Source organism: Vidua macroura, chromosome 8 (genome assembly GCF_024509145.1).
Source record: "Vidua macroura isolate BioBank_ID:100142 chromosome 8, ASM2450914v1, whole genome shotgun sequence".
In the NCBI taxonomy this organism is placed as follows: Eukaryota; Metazoa; Chordata; class Aves; order Passeriformes; family Viduidae; genus Vidua; species Vidua macroura.
The window spans coordinates 4,445,047-4,462,655 of record NC_071578.1 but is presented as its reverse complement, the minus strand read 5'-3'; the positions used below and the strand labels follow the sequence as shown (position 1 = coordinate 4,462,655).

The 17,609-nt window shown below is 45.6% G+C and overlaps 1 protein-coding gene across 1 annotated transcript in view; it reads left to right on the top strand.

Moving 5' to 3' along the window:
• DMBT1 (deleted in malignant brain tumors 1) overlaps positions 1-17,609 on the top strand; it is a 70,477-nt gene that overhangs the window by 15,804 nt on the left and 37,064 nt on the right. Inside the window, 11 exon segments of the mRNA XM_053983983.1 lie at positions 1,337-1,351; positions 10,226-10,537; positions 11,675-11,697; positions 12,506-12,654; positions 12,711-12,790; positions 13,531-13,842; positions 14,274-14,315; positions 15,071-15,382; positions 15,535-15,548; positions 15,703-15,853; positions 16,289-16,604. Coding sequence (XP_053839958.1) covers positions 1,337-1,351; positions 10,226-10,537; positions 11,675-11,697; positions 12,506-12,654; positions 12,711-12,790; positions 13,531-13,842; positions 14,274-14,315; positions 15,071-15,382; positions 15,535-15,548; positions 15,703-15,853; positions 16,289-16,604 — 1,726 coding nt within the window.

Below are 17,609 nucleotides of genomic sequence, written 5' to 3'. Positions count from 1 at the left end.
ACATTCAGTAAGTAAACCACCTTCTGCTTGGGCAATAAAAAAATTCCAAATCTCAACTGCATCCACAGTTCCTGGGCGCATTTCCCATCCTATAAGTGACTGCTAAATATACATGGGAAATGTGTGAGTGCAGAATCCTGTTATATTGTTTGCTCAGCATTTAAACCCCAAAGTTTAGCAAGTGCATTTTTTTAATATATTCTCATTTCTTCCTCAGGTTGCAAGGTGGATGCCAGAATGACTATATTGAGATCTATGATGGGCCACCCAAATCTTCTCCTCTACTTGGAAGAATTTGTTCTAGTTCCCATCTCACATACACCTCATCTTCAAACCTCATGTCTGTGAGGTTTTACAGTGACTCCAGATATTCCAGTGGAAGTTTTCGGGCTCAGTACCAGTCCTTTCCAGCAGACCAGAACACCAGTAAATTTCCATTCTATTTGTAATTCTGTTCTCTTGGTAATGTTTTCTTTGCTCAGAAGCTTTTATACACTGCTTTTTTACTAAATAAGCATTTCTTAATGTTGTTGAAGGAATCCCACGTAGATGATATTCCTACTTGAATTTTGTGACTGATTGTTGACTGCTCACTTTCAGAAAATAACTACTTTTTCTTCTTTGAAAATATTCATTTTATTTGCCTTTGCGTGTTTTCTATGTCATTTTCTAAAGTCTTACTTTCTTTGTATCACATCATAATTCATATATATTTTTGTACCTTTCTGGACAAACTTTCACAGAGTCATAGAAATGTCGGTTAGAAGGAACTTTTGGAGGTTTCCTAGGCCAACTATTCAAAAGAGAGCTACTGCCAACACCAGGTCAGGTCCATTAAGAACTGGTCTAGCTATGTGTCTAGAAATATTCAAAGGATGAAATATTTAATGCTACTCCTTTGGGTGACCTGTTCCACTATTGTCCTATTGCTTACTCATATCCAAGTTTCAAGTGTAAAAATAAGTGGTTTGGCTTATGAATTCTCTTCTTTAAATGGTAGCAGTGATTGCATCTGTTGGACCTCCCATATGAAAGCATTATCAAGTACCCGAAATCACTAATAATTCATATTTTTTTCCCCTAGCCCTTCTGTGCTTGCCAACCTACATGAGTGCAGTGGTAGACAGACACTACCTCCAGTCCCAGGGCTACTCAGTGGACAGCATCAGCCTGGCAGACCCTCAATGTAGACCAAAAATTACATCAACTGAGGTTATATTCAACATTTCGTACAGCAAATGTGGTACACGTAGACAGGTTGGTGTCAAGACATTTGGGACAACTCTGGGCATGGGAATGTAATAGACATTTGGAAAATTGTCATGGGTTGCAAAAGATAAGCCACAGGCATGCAAAACCAGAAAAGGAGCATGTGTTTCTGGAGGCTGAATTTGTTAAATATTTTTACTTATCCTTCGCAGGGTACTTATATCCCTGTACCTATTTCAGAATGATGTTCTAGAGAACAAAAATAGAGGGGACAGTTAAGTGAGCAATCCCATCCTGATGCTTGGGATTTTTCAGTGTGACATGTCCTTTCTGACTGCCAGGACCTGGCACATACAGAAGTTCATAATGCTCACAGTATTCCCAGTGAACATGACCACATGTGGTAATTTAACACTCATTTAATGTGTCAAACAGGGCAACAACGAAACGATCACCTACTCCAACGTGATAAAAGTGCCTGCTCCTGGCAGTGTCATCAAGAGGCAAAAGGACCTTCACTTGCACATCAGCTGCAAAATGCTGCAGAACACCTGGGTTCAAGTCATGTACATTGCCGATGATGTCATTGATGTCAACAAAACCCAGTATGGCAGATACGATGTGAGCCTGATGTTCTACAACTCCTCATCTTTCCAGTGGCCAGTGCACGACTTCCCATACTATGTTGACATGAATCAGAATTTGTTCCTCCAAGCTTCTCTTCACAGCTCTGACCAAAATCTGACCGTGTTTGTGGACACGTGTGTGGCATCACCTAATTCTAGTGATTTTAGAACCCTGGTCTATGAATTGACCAAAAGTGGGTAAGAACTTTGTAAAAAATTGCTTTAAAAATGTCTCTATGTGTTCTAAAAGAGCTTACTTTGTCAAATGAGGTGATTTAGGACCAGTGTACATTAGTTGTAATTCTCAGGGCAAATGTTCTTCTTAGAACAACTTTTTGGCAAAGCCTGAGTAAAATTCAGAATGACAACCAAATGTCATCCAGAAGCTGCAATCAAGCACTGAGATTTCACTCAAGGAGTCAGTGAGGAAATGGAGGTCTAACTTTGTTTCTGAAATAGACATACGAAAGGGAGGGATGTCCACAGCTCTACATTTCTGTACATCATGAGTTTTACAGCATCAGAACTGGAATACAAAATTGCCTACCCAAAAGGAAAAGAAATTCCTTTTCTTACTATTCTAGAAACCTAAACCACTTTGCCTAAACTTATAGCAAAGTACATTGAAACACTAAAGTGTCTTAAAATTAGCTTCATGCTTCCTGAGCGTAAAGGGGAACTTTCTCTTTCTGCAACAACTTTCAAGGGCCTCTTTTCAAACAGAAAAATCCTGCTTGCAAATGCATAACAGGCTCTCACTCTAAACACAGAACCCAGCAGAACTACTAGCCATTTTTCAGCTATTTGTACTTACACAGAACTTGTTAAGCTATGACATTCCTGTGTTGTGCATATTTAGTAATTTCTCTTCTTGCTAAAAGCACTTTTTTTTTTTTTTTAAGCCTTTTGATTTCTCTTTTACTTCCTGGTTTTATGTTTAACCTTGGAACTTATTGCAAAGAGAGGGTGTAATAGTACTTCTACTCCAGTGAAGCTGTGAGTTAATAGCTAATCTGTTGATTTGATGTCCTTCCAGGTGTGCCAGCGATCCTGGCTACTCTCTCTTCCCCTCGCCGCGCAGCGATGTCGCTCGGTTTGGGTTTAGCGCCTTCTCGTTCGTGAACCGATTCCCGTCGGTGTTCCTGCGGTGTGAGCTGCTGGTGTGCAGGTACGGCGACTACTCCTCCCGCTGCTACCGAGGCTGTGTTAGCAGGTTCAAGAGGGATGCAGATTCCTCCCACCAGCAAGTGAATGTTGTTGTTGGACCCGTGCAGCTTCGGGAAGCTCACGCTGAGAACAGGAACATTGGTAAGTTTAAATATCTTTAATAACGTAAGGCTCTGTGTGCTACTGTCTCTTTGCATTTCAGTTCAGACAGGAAATCCAGCTCTGAAATGGGCCTTTGCTGGTTTATTTACAATTCTGCTATAATTCTTATGGGACATTATTTTTATATATATATATATATATATATATATATATATATATATAATAGTTCTATTAGATTTACAAGCTCTTTCTTTTCTATCCTACTTTAGATCCAATCTTTGCTCTGCACATATCAAATGGCAATTGATTATGTTCTATGGGAAGAGGGATGAGATGTAACTAATCCAATTTATATTAATTTTCCAAAGCTCTCTGTGCCTAATTTGCATGTCTGTTATTTATTTACAATCCATCTCTAGGTCCTCTTGGAAATGCTGTTTCTCAGTGTCCTGTAGCTGCTGTTTCCACTACCAGAAAGCAACATCTTAAGGTCTTTGAGTGTAATCATTACACACTCCCAGTTTCTCTTTAATTTCTTGCCTCAATCTTTACTTGTTTTGCATGGCCACAGAATGATTTGTGAAATAATTTGCGGTTTTCTGATCAGATCCAGATTAGAGCTTTTTAACTCAAATTCTCCCTGCCTAATTATCTTTGCATTTAACTAGCTCAGGGGAAAAAAACAAAACAGTAAGTTTCTCTCTGTCTCTTTTATGCTCAGGACTGGCCTCTGACATCCAGGCAAAAAGGGAGACTCTGAGCTCAGAGCCTGCTGCCAGCTCCCACGTTCCTCTGGCTGTGGCCACCGTGGTGCTGGTAGCTGCTGTTCTGACAGGTGGAGGATTTCTTTGGAAGAGGAAAATGCAGGAGACCATCCCGTACCAGAAACTGTGAGAGGCGGCTCCAGGCATGGAGGTGGAAGGATTCTTTCACCAGCCACCTGCTTCATTATTTGGGTTTACAATCAGTGTGAAGGGCAGCTCTTACTTGGCTATTCCACCATCCAGACCATGTTTGAAGAATCAAGATTACACCTGATGTTACCATGAACTGAATTTATAAAGCAATCTGGTTTTAAAACCTAAGGTGTCAAGAAGGATTGATTCTTTCATCCCAGCATTCAAATAAGCATCTTCAGTGCTGGACATTTCAAAGCTTTTCTGTTGAACTCCTTGTTGAGTGTCTGTCTGGGAAGACTGAAATAGGTGACTTGAGAAACAAGAACTGACTTATTTGGCCCTTGCTGATATGCAGATGAAACACCTGTGTAGCACCATAGATACACTGGGAAGTAGTACAAGAAAAATGTTTCTTTGCAGTAAAAAATCTCAATAATGAGCCATAAGCAAATATGCTCAGGGGCTACACGTGAAGAATTATTGCTGTACAGCATTCCTGACTTTGGGCAGGTTGGTTCTTCCCAAATTCATATTTCTCTCAGTACATGTAGGCCATTTATACAATTTTATATGGAGGATGAATATAATCATGTTACTTAAATATGTAATTAAAAACAACTGGAAAGAAAATGTTTTTTTGAGTAATACTTTTTTTTTTTTTTTGTGTACTTGCAAACATCCCACTTGTATGTGTGAACTCATGGCTAACACACTGCTGGGTTGGAGAATGTGACTTCTGACAAAGTGACTTTGCCAAGCAATGATTCCTGCTCTTGCTCTCACACATTTCTACACCTGGAATGGGTGGGAGGGAGAGAATGTACATAAGTTCCCATAAGGAAGTGTGATCTCTCTCCATGTGAAAACAAAATAAAAAACAATAAAAAGGAAGAATTTATTTGGAAGAAGCTACTTAATACAGGTGGAAAGGTCACTGGTATTGATTGAGAAATGCCCTTCTTGAAATGTTCCTGTTTTCCAGCCAGCTGTGAAAGAGGTAAGTTCATTTGGAACTGAGCAATGTCAGATGTGCAAGGTGAGCCAAAGTGGTGACGTGTGAGGAAGGTGAGCTGTACTCTGGGGTGACAACCTGACCTGACAAGGAGGATATGGGCAGCTCTGACAGGAGCCAGCACCACAGCCTGTACCATTTGTTCCTTCAAGTTGTTGCCTTCTCCTCGTGATTCCAGTCAGGGATCTCTTCACCTCTCCATGATGTAAAGAAGGGATCACACAGGTAGGGGCTGGCACTGCACACAGAAAGTGAGAGGTTTTTCCACACTTGAGGAACAAGGATTTAGGGTCCTCCTTCCCCACTCTGCCTGCAGGCACATGTGGAGGGCAGAGCACCTCAGGAGGCTGACCTGCCTTCACCTGTTCTCTGGACCAGAGATTGTCCTGGCTCAGAAGGATCCAGCCATCTGCTCAGCACAGCAAGGACTGCCCTGGACCTGGGCTTTCCCAGCTCTCTAGAACAGGATCTTCCCCTCTCTCTTCTCTGACCTGCTGTATCCTCCTTCCCCTGTTCCTGCTGCTGTGGTGTTGCTACCACTCTCTTTTGCAAGGTACAGCTTGATGGCACTTTTTTACACTTCTCCTATTCTCTCAGTATTATTTTTGCCAGACAAGCAGAAAGATCCCAGGCTTAGATCCTGGTGTCTCCAATCCTCACCATCCCCGTGCTGTTCAGAGCTGAGTTTTCCCATAGCATGTCTGTGCCAGGGCTCCCAGATGGAGAAATACCAAGGCTGGATAAAAATACAAGGTAGAATTACCAAGTCCACTGGCTTCCATGTTAAATATTGCTGCAGAAAGCATTGCCAAACAGTTCCGGTGGTAGATGTTTCAGACTCCTCCTCATTTCTTTCTATCTCCCTTGATCCATGAGCATTATAGAAATGCAGGATTCAAGAAAACTGGGTTTGATGATGAGAAAAGGGTCATGTGCCTGGTGAATAATCTCTCTGCCACAAACCTTCCTGTCTGGATTCAGACTATCACTCCTTTGTGGAGAAGTTTGGATATCTTTTTTCCAGCGTAGATACTTCCCTATAGTCATATAGTCTTGTTTGCCCTTCCACTGGTTTCCATTTTTACCTTTAAAAACCCAGTATGTTTGCAAAGTGCCCTCACAAATGTCAGCTGAAGAAATGGTGTTTTCAAGGCTCAGTGCAGCTTCATTCAGAATGATGTGCTGGGAAATACCTCAAGCTGTCAGAAGAAGACCTTGAGAACAAAAGTGTGTTACTGCAAGAGATTTATCTAGTCAGTGGGAAGGGTGAAATACTGTATGGTTTTTGCACTAATTAACTAAGGTTAATTAAAACAAATTATTTCTCTCTTTCCACCATGCAGAGATTGTCTGATAATAAAGATCTCTAGAAATATGTAGATTTTTGAAATTAATAATTTATTAATGAAGAAGGTATTGAAGAGTTCAATCAATCAATCAATCAAGCAAACAATCAATCTTGATCTTTTACCTGGGCAGCTGAAGACTTTTTTTACACTTGAAACACCTGGGAATCCCTTTCGTGTTCCCCTTCCTCCTCACCCTTTTCCAGTTATTGCAAGGGTTTGGAGAAGAACCGTGATCCATCACTCACTCTTGCTTCACTGATGGCAGTGTTTGATTGGCCGGCCAAATAAACTGGATTTTTCATTCTTGTCCGGGTGTCAAAACCAGAATATGAATAGTGAATACCAGGTGTTGTGTACATATCCTCATTCATGTGTAAATGTGGTTGTTTGGATAAAGAAGAAACATATTTACCATTCTGAATGTTCACTTTCATGGCTTCCAAAGTTATCTTTGGCCTCTTATATTTTTCACTTCCTTCTTCCATTCCAATGATATTGGCCTTTGTGGAAAGATGTTTTAGATCATTCTCTTTTCCCCCTGGGCTTTGGTCTTCCTGCCTGATGACTGTCCCTGGAGGCAATAAATTCATATGTGGCAACAATTTTAACTGGTGATAATTCCATCCAAGACATGATGGCTGTGGAGGTAGGGATGAGATGGAGAACAATGTTCTGGCTCTTCAGTATCAGGGTGATCATCAGAATTTCTTGTTAAATTGTTAGAAACACAGAAAACAGAGGAAAGTAACCACTCTGGCAAGAGAGTGATGAATGAGAATGAAGCATTATTTCATATTGTGGAAAAACCTTGGATTCATTCTTCGAAGAATGATACAGCTGTAAGTGTCACGATGTAAAATTAAACAAGGAATATATTAAGACATTTTCTTAATCTGAAGAAATTGGAACTTTTTTTCCGCTATGTGCTGGTTCAAAAGATCAGATGAAATTTTAGAACAAAATTAGTTTCAAGCTATGTAATTTCCTTCGCTAGGCCTGAAACCCACTGATTTTTTCCACAGTGTTTGCACAAAAAGTTATCAGTTGACCCTGATTCTCAGACACTTCCTTGCAATCTGTCAGTCTGTGAATTTTGACTGGAACTTTGACTTGTACTTAAATGTGCCCCAAAAGAACAGATTTATACTGGGGCTGGAGCTGTTGACTTCAACTGCAAGGTTCTTCAGAGACCCCCCTGGTCTTAAACAGGACCACCAGGTCTGATCTTATTTTATTTAAAGTCTGCCAAAGCTTTAGCACATTCATGGTTCCCCAAGGAGACCTGCCACATTAGTTGGCAAGGGTCTCTTGCTATTTTGCTGGAAGAAACACATTTAAGTTTCAAGATTCCACTACCATCCCAATACCTGACCAGGAACCTACTCATGAAAGAAAAATGCTGAGATGCATCAGCCAGAGTTGAAAGGTATCTTTGGACAGGAGCTCTCTTTTTTTTTTTTGGTACAATGAGATGATTGTGAAACCTATGATAGCATAAATAGTTCCTTCCAGGCAATGGAAAATGTTACTCTTGAGATATTGTCTTTTTGCAAAACCCAGGAAGTTACAAAATATTAAATAACAAATCAAACATATGTTTGTTTCAGATTAGAGGACTGTGGTTGTTTTATTGTTCTGCTGTAGAAAAAGAGACCTGTAGAGCCACTCCCCTTCAGAAATAGAGACTATATATTGTGAGGTCCTCTTTACCAACAACGCCTGGTGAGATGGGTACCCCCACAGTTTTGACATGGCTTCTCTTGTTGGGTCCCGCAGTTCTGGAGGCCAAAACAGGTAAAACACTTAGACTTGTTCCAGGGCACATAAAAAATTTATAAAGACTTCCTGGAGTCCTCTCTGTTGATTCCAAGAGCAGAAATTAGATTCAGGCTGGTATTGGTTTGGGCAAAAGAATAAAGGGGGGATTGGATGAAAGAGCAGAGTTCTGTTCTACTAAAATTATGAACTAATCATCAAAGAGGATGATAAGAATGGTTTGAACCATCTTGTGGAGTTCATTTTGCTGCCACCGGGTCCTACTCATCTAAGTGCCTTGTATCACTGCAAGAATTGTGTCTGTGAGTATGCAATGAATGAGGTACTCTTCCAGTTCCAGAAACCTGATCTAAAAATTATGGAAAGATTTATTTCTTTACTTATTTTCCATGTGTATTTTATTCCAGAGTATACGTGTGCACACATATGCTATATATTTAATATTGCTTGTCTTATTTGGTTCTTCTTGGTATTATGTACAATTTAACAAAATAGACCATGAAGTTAGGTTTTCACACTGTAGCACTGTGGTTAAATGATGGACATCTAAAAATTATGAGAGATTAAATACTTTTAGTTCAACTTTTTTTATGATCATAGAATTTTTCCTTCCATAATCCCTTTCTATCTCCTGAGTGGTTTGGGTGACTTTGAGTTAATAGATCTGTGTACACCTTAGAATAATTGCTGATGACTTTTCTAATGAGTTATTTAAGCTTCGTGATGATAATTTATATTGCCACCGTTCACCTCATCAATTCTCTCCATCTGTCTCCTGCTTTTCTGGTGGTAACTCATCTCACTCTGGCTGCTCTGGATCTTCTCTCTGCTCTCTGCTCTCTGTGTCCCAGAGCAGAGTATTTGCTGTATTCCCATAATCACAGGCTTTTGTCTTTTTGATACCTTTGAAGTGTGAGGCAGGATTCAGCCTAACCAATTTCATCCCCAGCTGATGGTTTTGCTCTCACAGTGATGACAGGCCGTGAATGAAAGCAAATAAAACTGGCTTAGGTCGGCTTTAATTTCCTAATCCCACTCTGACTTTTTGCCAGGTTTGCTGTTTCACCTCTCAGAAATCCTGTGAGAAGGGTTCAAAAATGTGTGTGTTCAAGTAGATATTAGAAGGAACAAGTCAGATATAAGTCAAGGGGCACTTTTATAGCTTTGCCCTTTGAAAGTCATACAAATCAGGGAAAATGTAGTTGTCACCATCTTGACTGTACTTCTAGATCAATAGCAAAGAATTAGGTGCCGTGAAGAAATCCTGGAGCTGTTAACTTTTGAAATTTGTTTTGCTTTGGATGACTTAGTGTTTAATAATAAGGTAAATATATACTTGGCAGCAAAGTAAAATATAACAAGTGCAGCTGCATGTTTTGATTTCCAGAGTGTAAATACTGCAAATCCAAAGTTACAACATTTATTTGCTTGCTTACACTTGATAGTAAAGACTTTAATAAACTTCTTCACCAAAAAATGGATCTCTAAAATCAGGATTTTCATGCTGGTCACACCACAATGTCTAAACAAGACATATAAAACTGAAAAGCAGATGGGCTTTACCTGAATGAATGCAGTAATCAGCTGTATATAGGATAGGTTATTTCTTTATTTCAAACGGTAATAAAATTTTACTGCTATATAAGAAATAAAGCCACTGAACTCCTATTGAAATCTTTATAATCCTGTTGAGACCATCATCCATTCTGTAGAATTCTTCCACTAAAGTTACTCTTCTAAGAATAGGATTCTTCCACTAAAGTTACTCTTATGAACTATAGGATTTGGTGATGTGTGGACTCTCGGTCCTTAAACCTATCCCAAAAATTTCTTTTCTTGCTTAAATCACTTGTGCTTAGCCTGCTGCCTAACTTTGCTGCAGGGATCTTGCATATGACATACGTGGCTGATTTTGAGAACTGGAAGAGAGGAATAAAATAGGTACAAATCACCTCTGTCCACACAGTACCGGGCTGGGCAACGCCTTCCAGGGACAACAGGGGAAGAAGGCAGAATAGACACTCCTCCCAGCCCCTTCCAGCCTATTTGCCTGACTGTTTTGTGCCCATGCCCTCTCTCCCAAAGCTCCCTATGTCTATCTGGTGAACGGAAGGCACCAATGTGAAGGTCGTGTTGAGATCTACTACCGAGGACAGTCGGGGACAGTTTGTGATGACTTCTGGGACCTCGCGGACGCCCAGGTTGTGTGCAGGCAGGTGGGATGTGGCAAGGCCATTGCAGCTCTAGGAAGTGCCTACTTCGGGCAAGGCTCGGGTGACATCGTGCTGGACAACGTGAGGTGCAGCGGGAATGAGGTGTCCTTGCTGCGCTGCAATCACACGGGCTGGAGGATCCACAACTGTGCCCACTATGAAGATGCTTCTGTTGTCTGTTCAGGTACTCCCACATTTTTCCCCCCCGGTCTTGTTCTTTCACTCCACTGACCCTGCAGAACCAGCATGGACTCGTGTTTTTTCTCATTAAAGTCATGTACAAACTGCGCTTGCTCATCCATGCAAAGCAATTAAAAACGCCAAGGATCAGATATACGTTGCAGATATGCAGGGCAATCATTCCATCTAATCACCTGGCAGAGGCATTAAGGAAACAGTTCAAAATCAGAGGCAAAGCTATGTCTGATAGGCAAAGTTTATCAGGGTGGAATGGGGTAAGGTGAATTCTTAATGGATTTGTTATGGGCAATAATAATTTCACAATCACAGCTCAGATTGTCATAGCTCACAATTCACTTTGCATAGTTTCCATTTTTCAAGTCTTCCTTTGTTTAGGTCCATTAATGCCTTTTTCCTTTGCAAATATCCATCCATTTGGACTATTCTTTCACTTTGCTGTGTTCATTTTACTTTCCTATTATTTTTTAGAAGAATGTGGGTTATTCGTATTTTATTTCCACATGTATCAACAACTGATCATCATGAACTGAGACATGGGTGATGACAACAGACTGTTCAGGTGTTTTGTATCTATATTGCAGTTTTCCACTTTTCCTTAGAGAGTAAGAACGTGGAGAGCTGAATCCATGCTGGAAGGAAGTGCTTCACCAGTGTTTTTCCCTTAGAAGAAAAGAATAAAAATTGCTACCAGGCCTGGATTAATCTATGTGTGATGTGTTCAGAGCCTTTTTAAATGCCATTTATTTCTTGCTTGTATTCATAGCTCCAGTGCTGTCTACAGGCTGGATGTATCCAACATCAGCCTGGTCCACTCCTGCCCTTGCACCAAGCACCATCCAAAGACCACTGCCCAGACTGTTCCTGGGGATGTTCCTGAGCCTCTGCAGAAGGGCATTCACAATGGGGACAGATCCAAGCCCTGCTGCTGCCAGCAGCCCCACAGCTCCCCACTTTATGCTAGGAGCCTGTAGAGTCTCAGGCTGTGCCTGGGCTGTGGAGTCTTGGGGCTGGAAGCAGATGCCACTCCAGAACCTTACCCTGCTTACCATCTGGAAATACCACTTCCAAGAAAAATTTTAAATTGGCTGTTATCCACCTCCATTCTCTCCATTGACCCCAGATAAGAAGGACTATGCCATCAGAGTAATTGCTCTTGATTTCACTTCATCCTTGAGGATCTGGGCTGGTAGCAGATATGTCACACAGACATATCCATTGCACAGTGCTCATGTGTGGGGTGTTTTTCTTCTTTTTTTTCACAGAAGAGTCTGATCCAATACCAACAGAGCCAACACTGACAGACACAACAGACTCAGCACTGGAGGCGACCTCCACAGAAGGGATAGAACCCACAGAACCAATGGCATTTCTAAGAGAGACATCAATGCCAGCATCAACAGTCCTCACAGAGGAGACGACATCCCTTGGTGAGACAGCCACAACTGAATTAACAACCAACACAGGGGAGGTGACATCCCCATTGCAGACAGCCACCATGGGGCCATCAGCCTCCAGAGCAGAGACGTCCTTCCTAGTAGAGATGGCCACCACAGTGCCAATGACAACCCTAGAGGCAAACAACCCATGGCAAACAACCTCCCCAGGAGAGATGCCCACTTCACCAGAGATGGAAGTGTCATCTGCTGCCCTACCACTGCTGATCTCACTGCCTGATATGACAAGCACAGTGAGATTGGACACCACAGTGGTGGAGAGCAAACCAGGTAACCCTGTCCACTGTCACTCACTGTTCTCTTTAGTGCCCCTGGATTTCCTTCCCAGACCTGATTGCACTGCAGGGAGACTCCCAAAATGACAGGACAGAGTTCCATGCCCTCTTCCTCCATTAATTGTCCAGCTCTGCTTTTCATGTCCATTCCATTGCACTAATGACCTCCTTAGCAGGAACATCCAGCCCAATAGACTCGACCAGCACAGTGCCACCCACTAGCATGCCAGAGATGTCCACCTCAACAGAGATGTCCACCGCACAAGAGACGTCCACCGCACCAGAGACGACCACATTCACAAGGATGATAACCTCATCATTGATGAGCACCTCAGAGAAAACATCTATGGGAGCAGAGGACAGCACACCAGGTAACCCTGTCATCTCTCACTCATTGGTCTTCTTAACGCTCCTGATCTCTTTACAGAGTGACCCGAACCCCTGGCACATGTCCCACTGGTGGATTTTGGTGCCATCCCTTGGAAGCAGCCATGCTGACCTCTCTTGGTAGATGTGGGGCAAGGCAGCAACCTTGGTGCTTTCTGTTCCTGGTGAGCTGAGCATGTGCCAAGCAAAAGCCCTGTTTGCACAAAGAGAGCAGAACAAACTCTCCTGGCCTGCAGGAATAGGGTTTCAGAGAGGTGGCAAAGAACAGGACTGAGGGGTCACAGAGCTGGGAGGCTGGGGAAGGACTCAGGGCACTTTGGGCTGGTGTCTCCATGGGAAATGACTGGATAGAGCTTCACTCTCTCTAGTAGCATTAACGATCCAGCCTTGTTTATCATACCAAATGCTGTGGCCACTGTAAGAATTACCTCCCTAGCAGGGATGTCCATGACAGTGCAGAAGATCCACAGCATGGATTGCAAGAGGGGAAGGGAGCCCACCAGGTAACCCTGTCCACTCTCACTCACTGTTCAGTGCATGAAACAGCAAAGTCAAGACGGTCATTTCAGATGAGTGAAAGAGCTCTGTAGGATGTTGTGGGAATCATAGGGGAGGGCTGCTAGAAAATGAGCTACTCTCATCTGCATGACATGTGCTGATCTGTTTGGAACCTTTGTCATTGACACCAAATTCTTCCTTTCATCTGCAGCTCCAGCACCCACCACATCCAGGCCAAATTCCACAGGTAATTCCAGCCCCCCAGCCCCATGCCTGGCCTTGCAGCAGCCCTGTCACAGTGGCTCATGTGGGCAGAGCAGAGGGCAGAGCTGGTGTGAACCTGTCCTTGTGCCGTGTGCCAGGGCCCAGCGTGCGGCTGTCGGGCGGCAGGAACGGCTGCGAGGGCCGCGTGGAGCTGTACGACGGCAGCTCCTGGGGGACGGTGTGTGACGACCAGTGGGACCTGCAGGATGCCCAAGTGGTGTGCCAGCAGCTGGGCTGTGGCCAGCCCGTGGCTGCACTGGACACTGCACACTTTGGCCTGGGCTCTGGCCGCATCTTCCTGGACGATGTGCAGTGCCGTGGGGACGAGCCCTCCCTCCAGATGTGCCAGCACAACGGCTGGGGCGTGCACAACTGCGGGCACGTGGAGGATGCCAGTGTCATCTGTGCAGGTGCGTGGCCTCCAGAGACCATCAGCTCTCCAGCAGCTCACACCGGATGGGGTCTGGTGTCCTCCATGGGAAGTAGACATGCAGAGCCAGAGCAGAGAGGAGAGCCTGGGGTCTTCTGCTGCCTGGTGCTGAAATATGTGTCATGCAAAATCCCCATTTTTGCACAAAGAGGTCAGAACAGGCTCTCCAGGTGTAGGTGCTCCATGTGGTTGCAAAGAGTAGATAGGTGGGTTCATGGCATGGGCTGTACCAAGGACATGTCAGCAGTGGCAGGACTTCCGTGCCCATTCCTCCCTTTATTCCTTGAGCCTAGCACTTCCATATCCATGTCCATGTCCATGTCCATGTCCACGTCCACGTCCTTGTCCACCCACTGCCACAAGTTTGCTGCCTTTAGTACTCTTTCATTCACTCCCTCTTTTTCCTTGCAGCTGCCAATCCAACCCCTCCTGCTCAGTGGCCGTACACAACAGGTAATTCCTTCCCTCCCAGCATATTTCCAGTTTTATAGTGAGCCCCACCCTGGCACAAGAGGAGAAGAGAGGGGGCCTGCTGGGCTGAGCCTGTTCACTGTAGTGCTGCTGGTCCATTCTGCCCATGGAAAAGGATCTTGTCATTTGAGGGTTTCTGCCAGGGAGGATCTGATCTCAGCAGAATGGCAGCTGCAGTGGTGCTGAGTCCAAGCCCTGATCTGCCAGACACTCCATGGCTCCTGGCTGTGAGGCAGCAAGTACCAAGAGGATGGGGGCAATCCCTTCCCTCAAGCCCATGTGCTTGCCAGCCCAGCCCAAGACATAGGTATCTGTCCTGATGCCAGGCCACAGCTGTTGCTGTTCAGCCATCAAGCAGAGGTGGCCAGTCCCTTGTGGATACCCTGCCAGGGCCCGTAGCCTCAAATATCTGCAAGGTATATGAGTGCTATGGGGGGATGTTGCGTGATCATGGTGTGCAAAAATGGCTTTTTGGCAAATGCCCCCATGCCCCCAGCAGCTCCCAGGACCCCTAGGCTGTTCTCATGGGATTCCCCAGCAGATTCTTGTTCATTATGCATCAGCCTTCCTTGCACCTAGGATCTTTGTTCGCTCACTCCCCTTCCCTTGGTCTCTTTAGGTTTGCACCACCTCAAATCAAAGTCAGTGTTGCCAAACCTCCAAAAGAGTAGGGGAGGTGGGGGCTGTGGATGCTGGGCTGTTGGAAACCTGATGTTGTGCCTTGTGCCGTGTGCCAGGGCCCAGCGTGCGGCTGTCGGGCGGCAGGAACGGCTGCGAGGGCCGCGTGGAGCTGTATGACGGCAGCTCCTGGGGGACGGTGTGTGACGACCAGTGGGACCTGCGGGATGCCCAGGTGGTGTGCCAGCAGCTGGGCTGTGGCCAGCCCCTGGACGCCCCACAAAATGCACACTTTGGCCTGGGCTCCGGCCGCATCTTCCTGGACGACGTGCAGTGCCGCGGGGACGAGCCCTCCCTCCAGATGTGCCGGCACAACGGTTGGGGCGTGCACAACTGCGAGCACGGGGAGGATGCCAGTGTCATCTGTGCAGGTGCGTGGCCTTTTGCTTATCACTCTAAGTGTGTTCTGGGTTCTCTGGGAACAGCCAAGCTGAGCTCCCCTGGTAGGGCCAGGGCAGAGCTGAGGCTGGGGTCTTCTGCCACAAGGGGCTGAATTCTGTGCGAAAGACACAATTTTACACAGAGAGGGCACACTGGGTACTCCAGACTTCCTGCTTTAGAGGCTAAATGAGGGGGCAAAGAGCAGGAGGGTGGAATTGTTCTTTGGGAAGGATGGGGCAGGACTGGGGACAGGTCCAGCTAGTATAGGAATGGAGGGAAAGGAAGGACCCAAGTTCTCTTCCCCCTTTAGTCCTACAGCTTGAATTTTCACGACCATGTTCATGACCATGTCCAGTCCGTGTCCGTAAACTGCCACAAGCCTCACTTCCCTTCTGTTCACTCCTTCTTCTTCTTTGCAGCCGCCAATCCAAGCGCTCCTTCTCAATGGCCACTCACAACAGGTAAGTCCTGCTCACCCAACTTATGCCCAGTTTTAAAGTGATGCCCAGCCTGGCAAAAGATGAGAAGAAGGGAGTCCAACAGTGCTGATCCTGCTCAGTGCAAGGCTACTGATCCCTTTGGCCCATGACAGCTCCAGGGTGCTTGAAAAGTACCCATAGGGGTTGGTTTGCTCCCAGGGGTTGAAAAGGGTTTTTCTGGAAATGCCTCAGTGAATCTATGACTTCTGCAGCCAGGCAGCTCCAACAAGTCCCTGGACAGGGCTAGACTGCTCTCTCTATGCCTACAGTCTATCCCTGATTACAAGCCCGCCCAATAATATGTGGGTGTACACGAATCCAGTTCATTATCACTGTCGCAAAATCTGCCAAGCAGTTGGGAAGTTCAGGGCTACAGATGTAGAGCTGGTGTGAACCTGTCCTTGTGCTGTGTGCCAGGGCCCAGCGTGCGGCTGTCGGGCGGCAGGAACGGCTGCGAGGGACGCGTGGAGCTGTACGACGGCAGCTCCTGGGGGACGGTGTGTGACGACCAGTGGGACCTGCGGGATGCTCAGGTGGTGTGCCAGCAGCTGGGCTGTGGCCAGCCCGTGGATGCCCCACGGAATGCTCGCTTCGGCCCGGGCTCTGGCCGCATCTTCCTGGACGACGTGCAGTGCCGCGGGGACGAGCCCTCCCTCCAGATGTGCCGGCACAACGGCTGGGGCATGCACAACTGCGGGCACGTGGAGGATGCCAGTGTCATCTGTGCAGGTGCGTGGCCTCCAGGGAACACCTGCTCTTTTGTATATCATTCTAAGATGGTTTGGGTCAGACCAGGGCAGAGGTGAGACTGGGGTCTTCTGCTGCCTGCGACTCAAGCTCATGGCATCCAAAATCCCCAGTTTTGCAGAGACAGGGAACAGCAGGCTCTCCACAATTCCTGCTCTTGGCATCCACTGATGGGGCAAAGCAGTGGATTGAGGGATTGTTCTTTGGGGAGGATGGGGCAGGACTGGGGACAGGTCAGGCTGGTGTCACAATGGGGAAAGGAAGGAAAATCTCCACCCTCTCTCCTGGCATTAGGCCTCCAGCTCTGCTTTTCTTGGCCATTGCCACTGAACTCATAACCTCCCTAACAGAGACATCCAGCCCTCCAGAAATGACCACCTCAGCACCAGCCCCTGCCACAACCCAGGGGTCCAGCACAGCACCGCTGACCACCACAGAAGAACTGCCTACCTCAGCAAAGAGCAGCACACCAGGTAACCCTGTCCACTCTCACTCACTGCTCTCCCCACTGCTGCTGATCTCCCTCGCCAGAGTTCATTGCACTGCAGGCAGTCTCCCAGCCCTGGGCCTCTCCACTTAGGCCACCACAACCTAAAGTGAGGATGCAAAGAGAGCATGGGGAAGAGCTGGCAAATGGGGCCGCTGTGTTTTGAGTCCAGGAACTCTGCAGCTGTTGTGGGTTTAATGAAACTCTTGGCAGAGGGATTGCCTCCCACTGCAACCAGGAGCATCATGCCCAGGGATCAATCTGCCTTCATTCCTTCAATTCCTACATGGGTAGTACGAGAACTATTTCCTGGACATGCTCTCGCACTGGGGATGTGGCTGGAGGAAAGAAAGATGCTGCATTAAATATCTAGAGATGCATGAGAAATTTCTGTGTGCCCGGGAGTCCTGTGTGAAACAGCACACTCATGATGGTCATTTGAGATGAGCTCTACAGGATGTTGTAGGAATCACAGGACATGGCTCTTAAAAAATGGGCTACCCT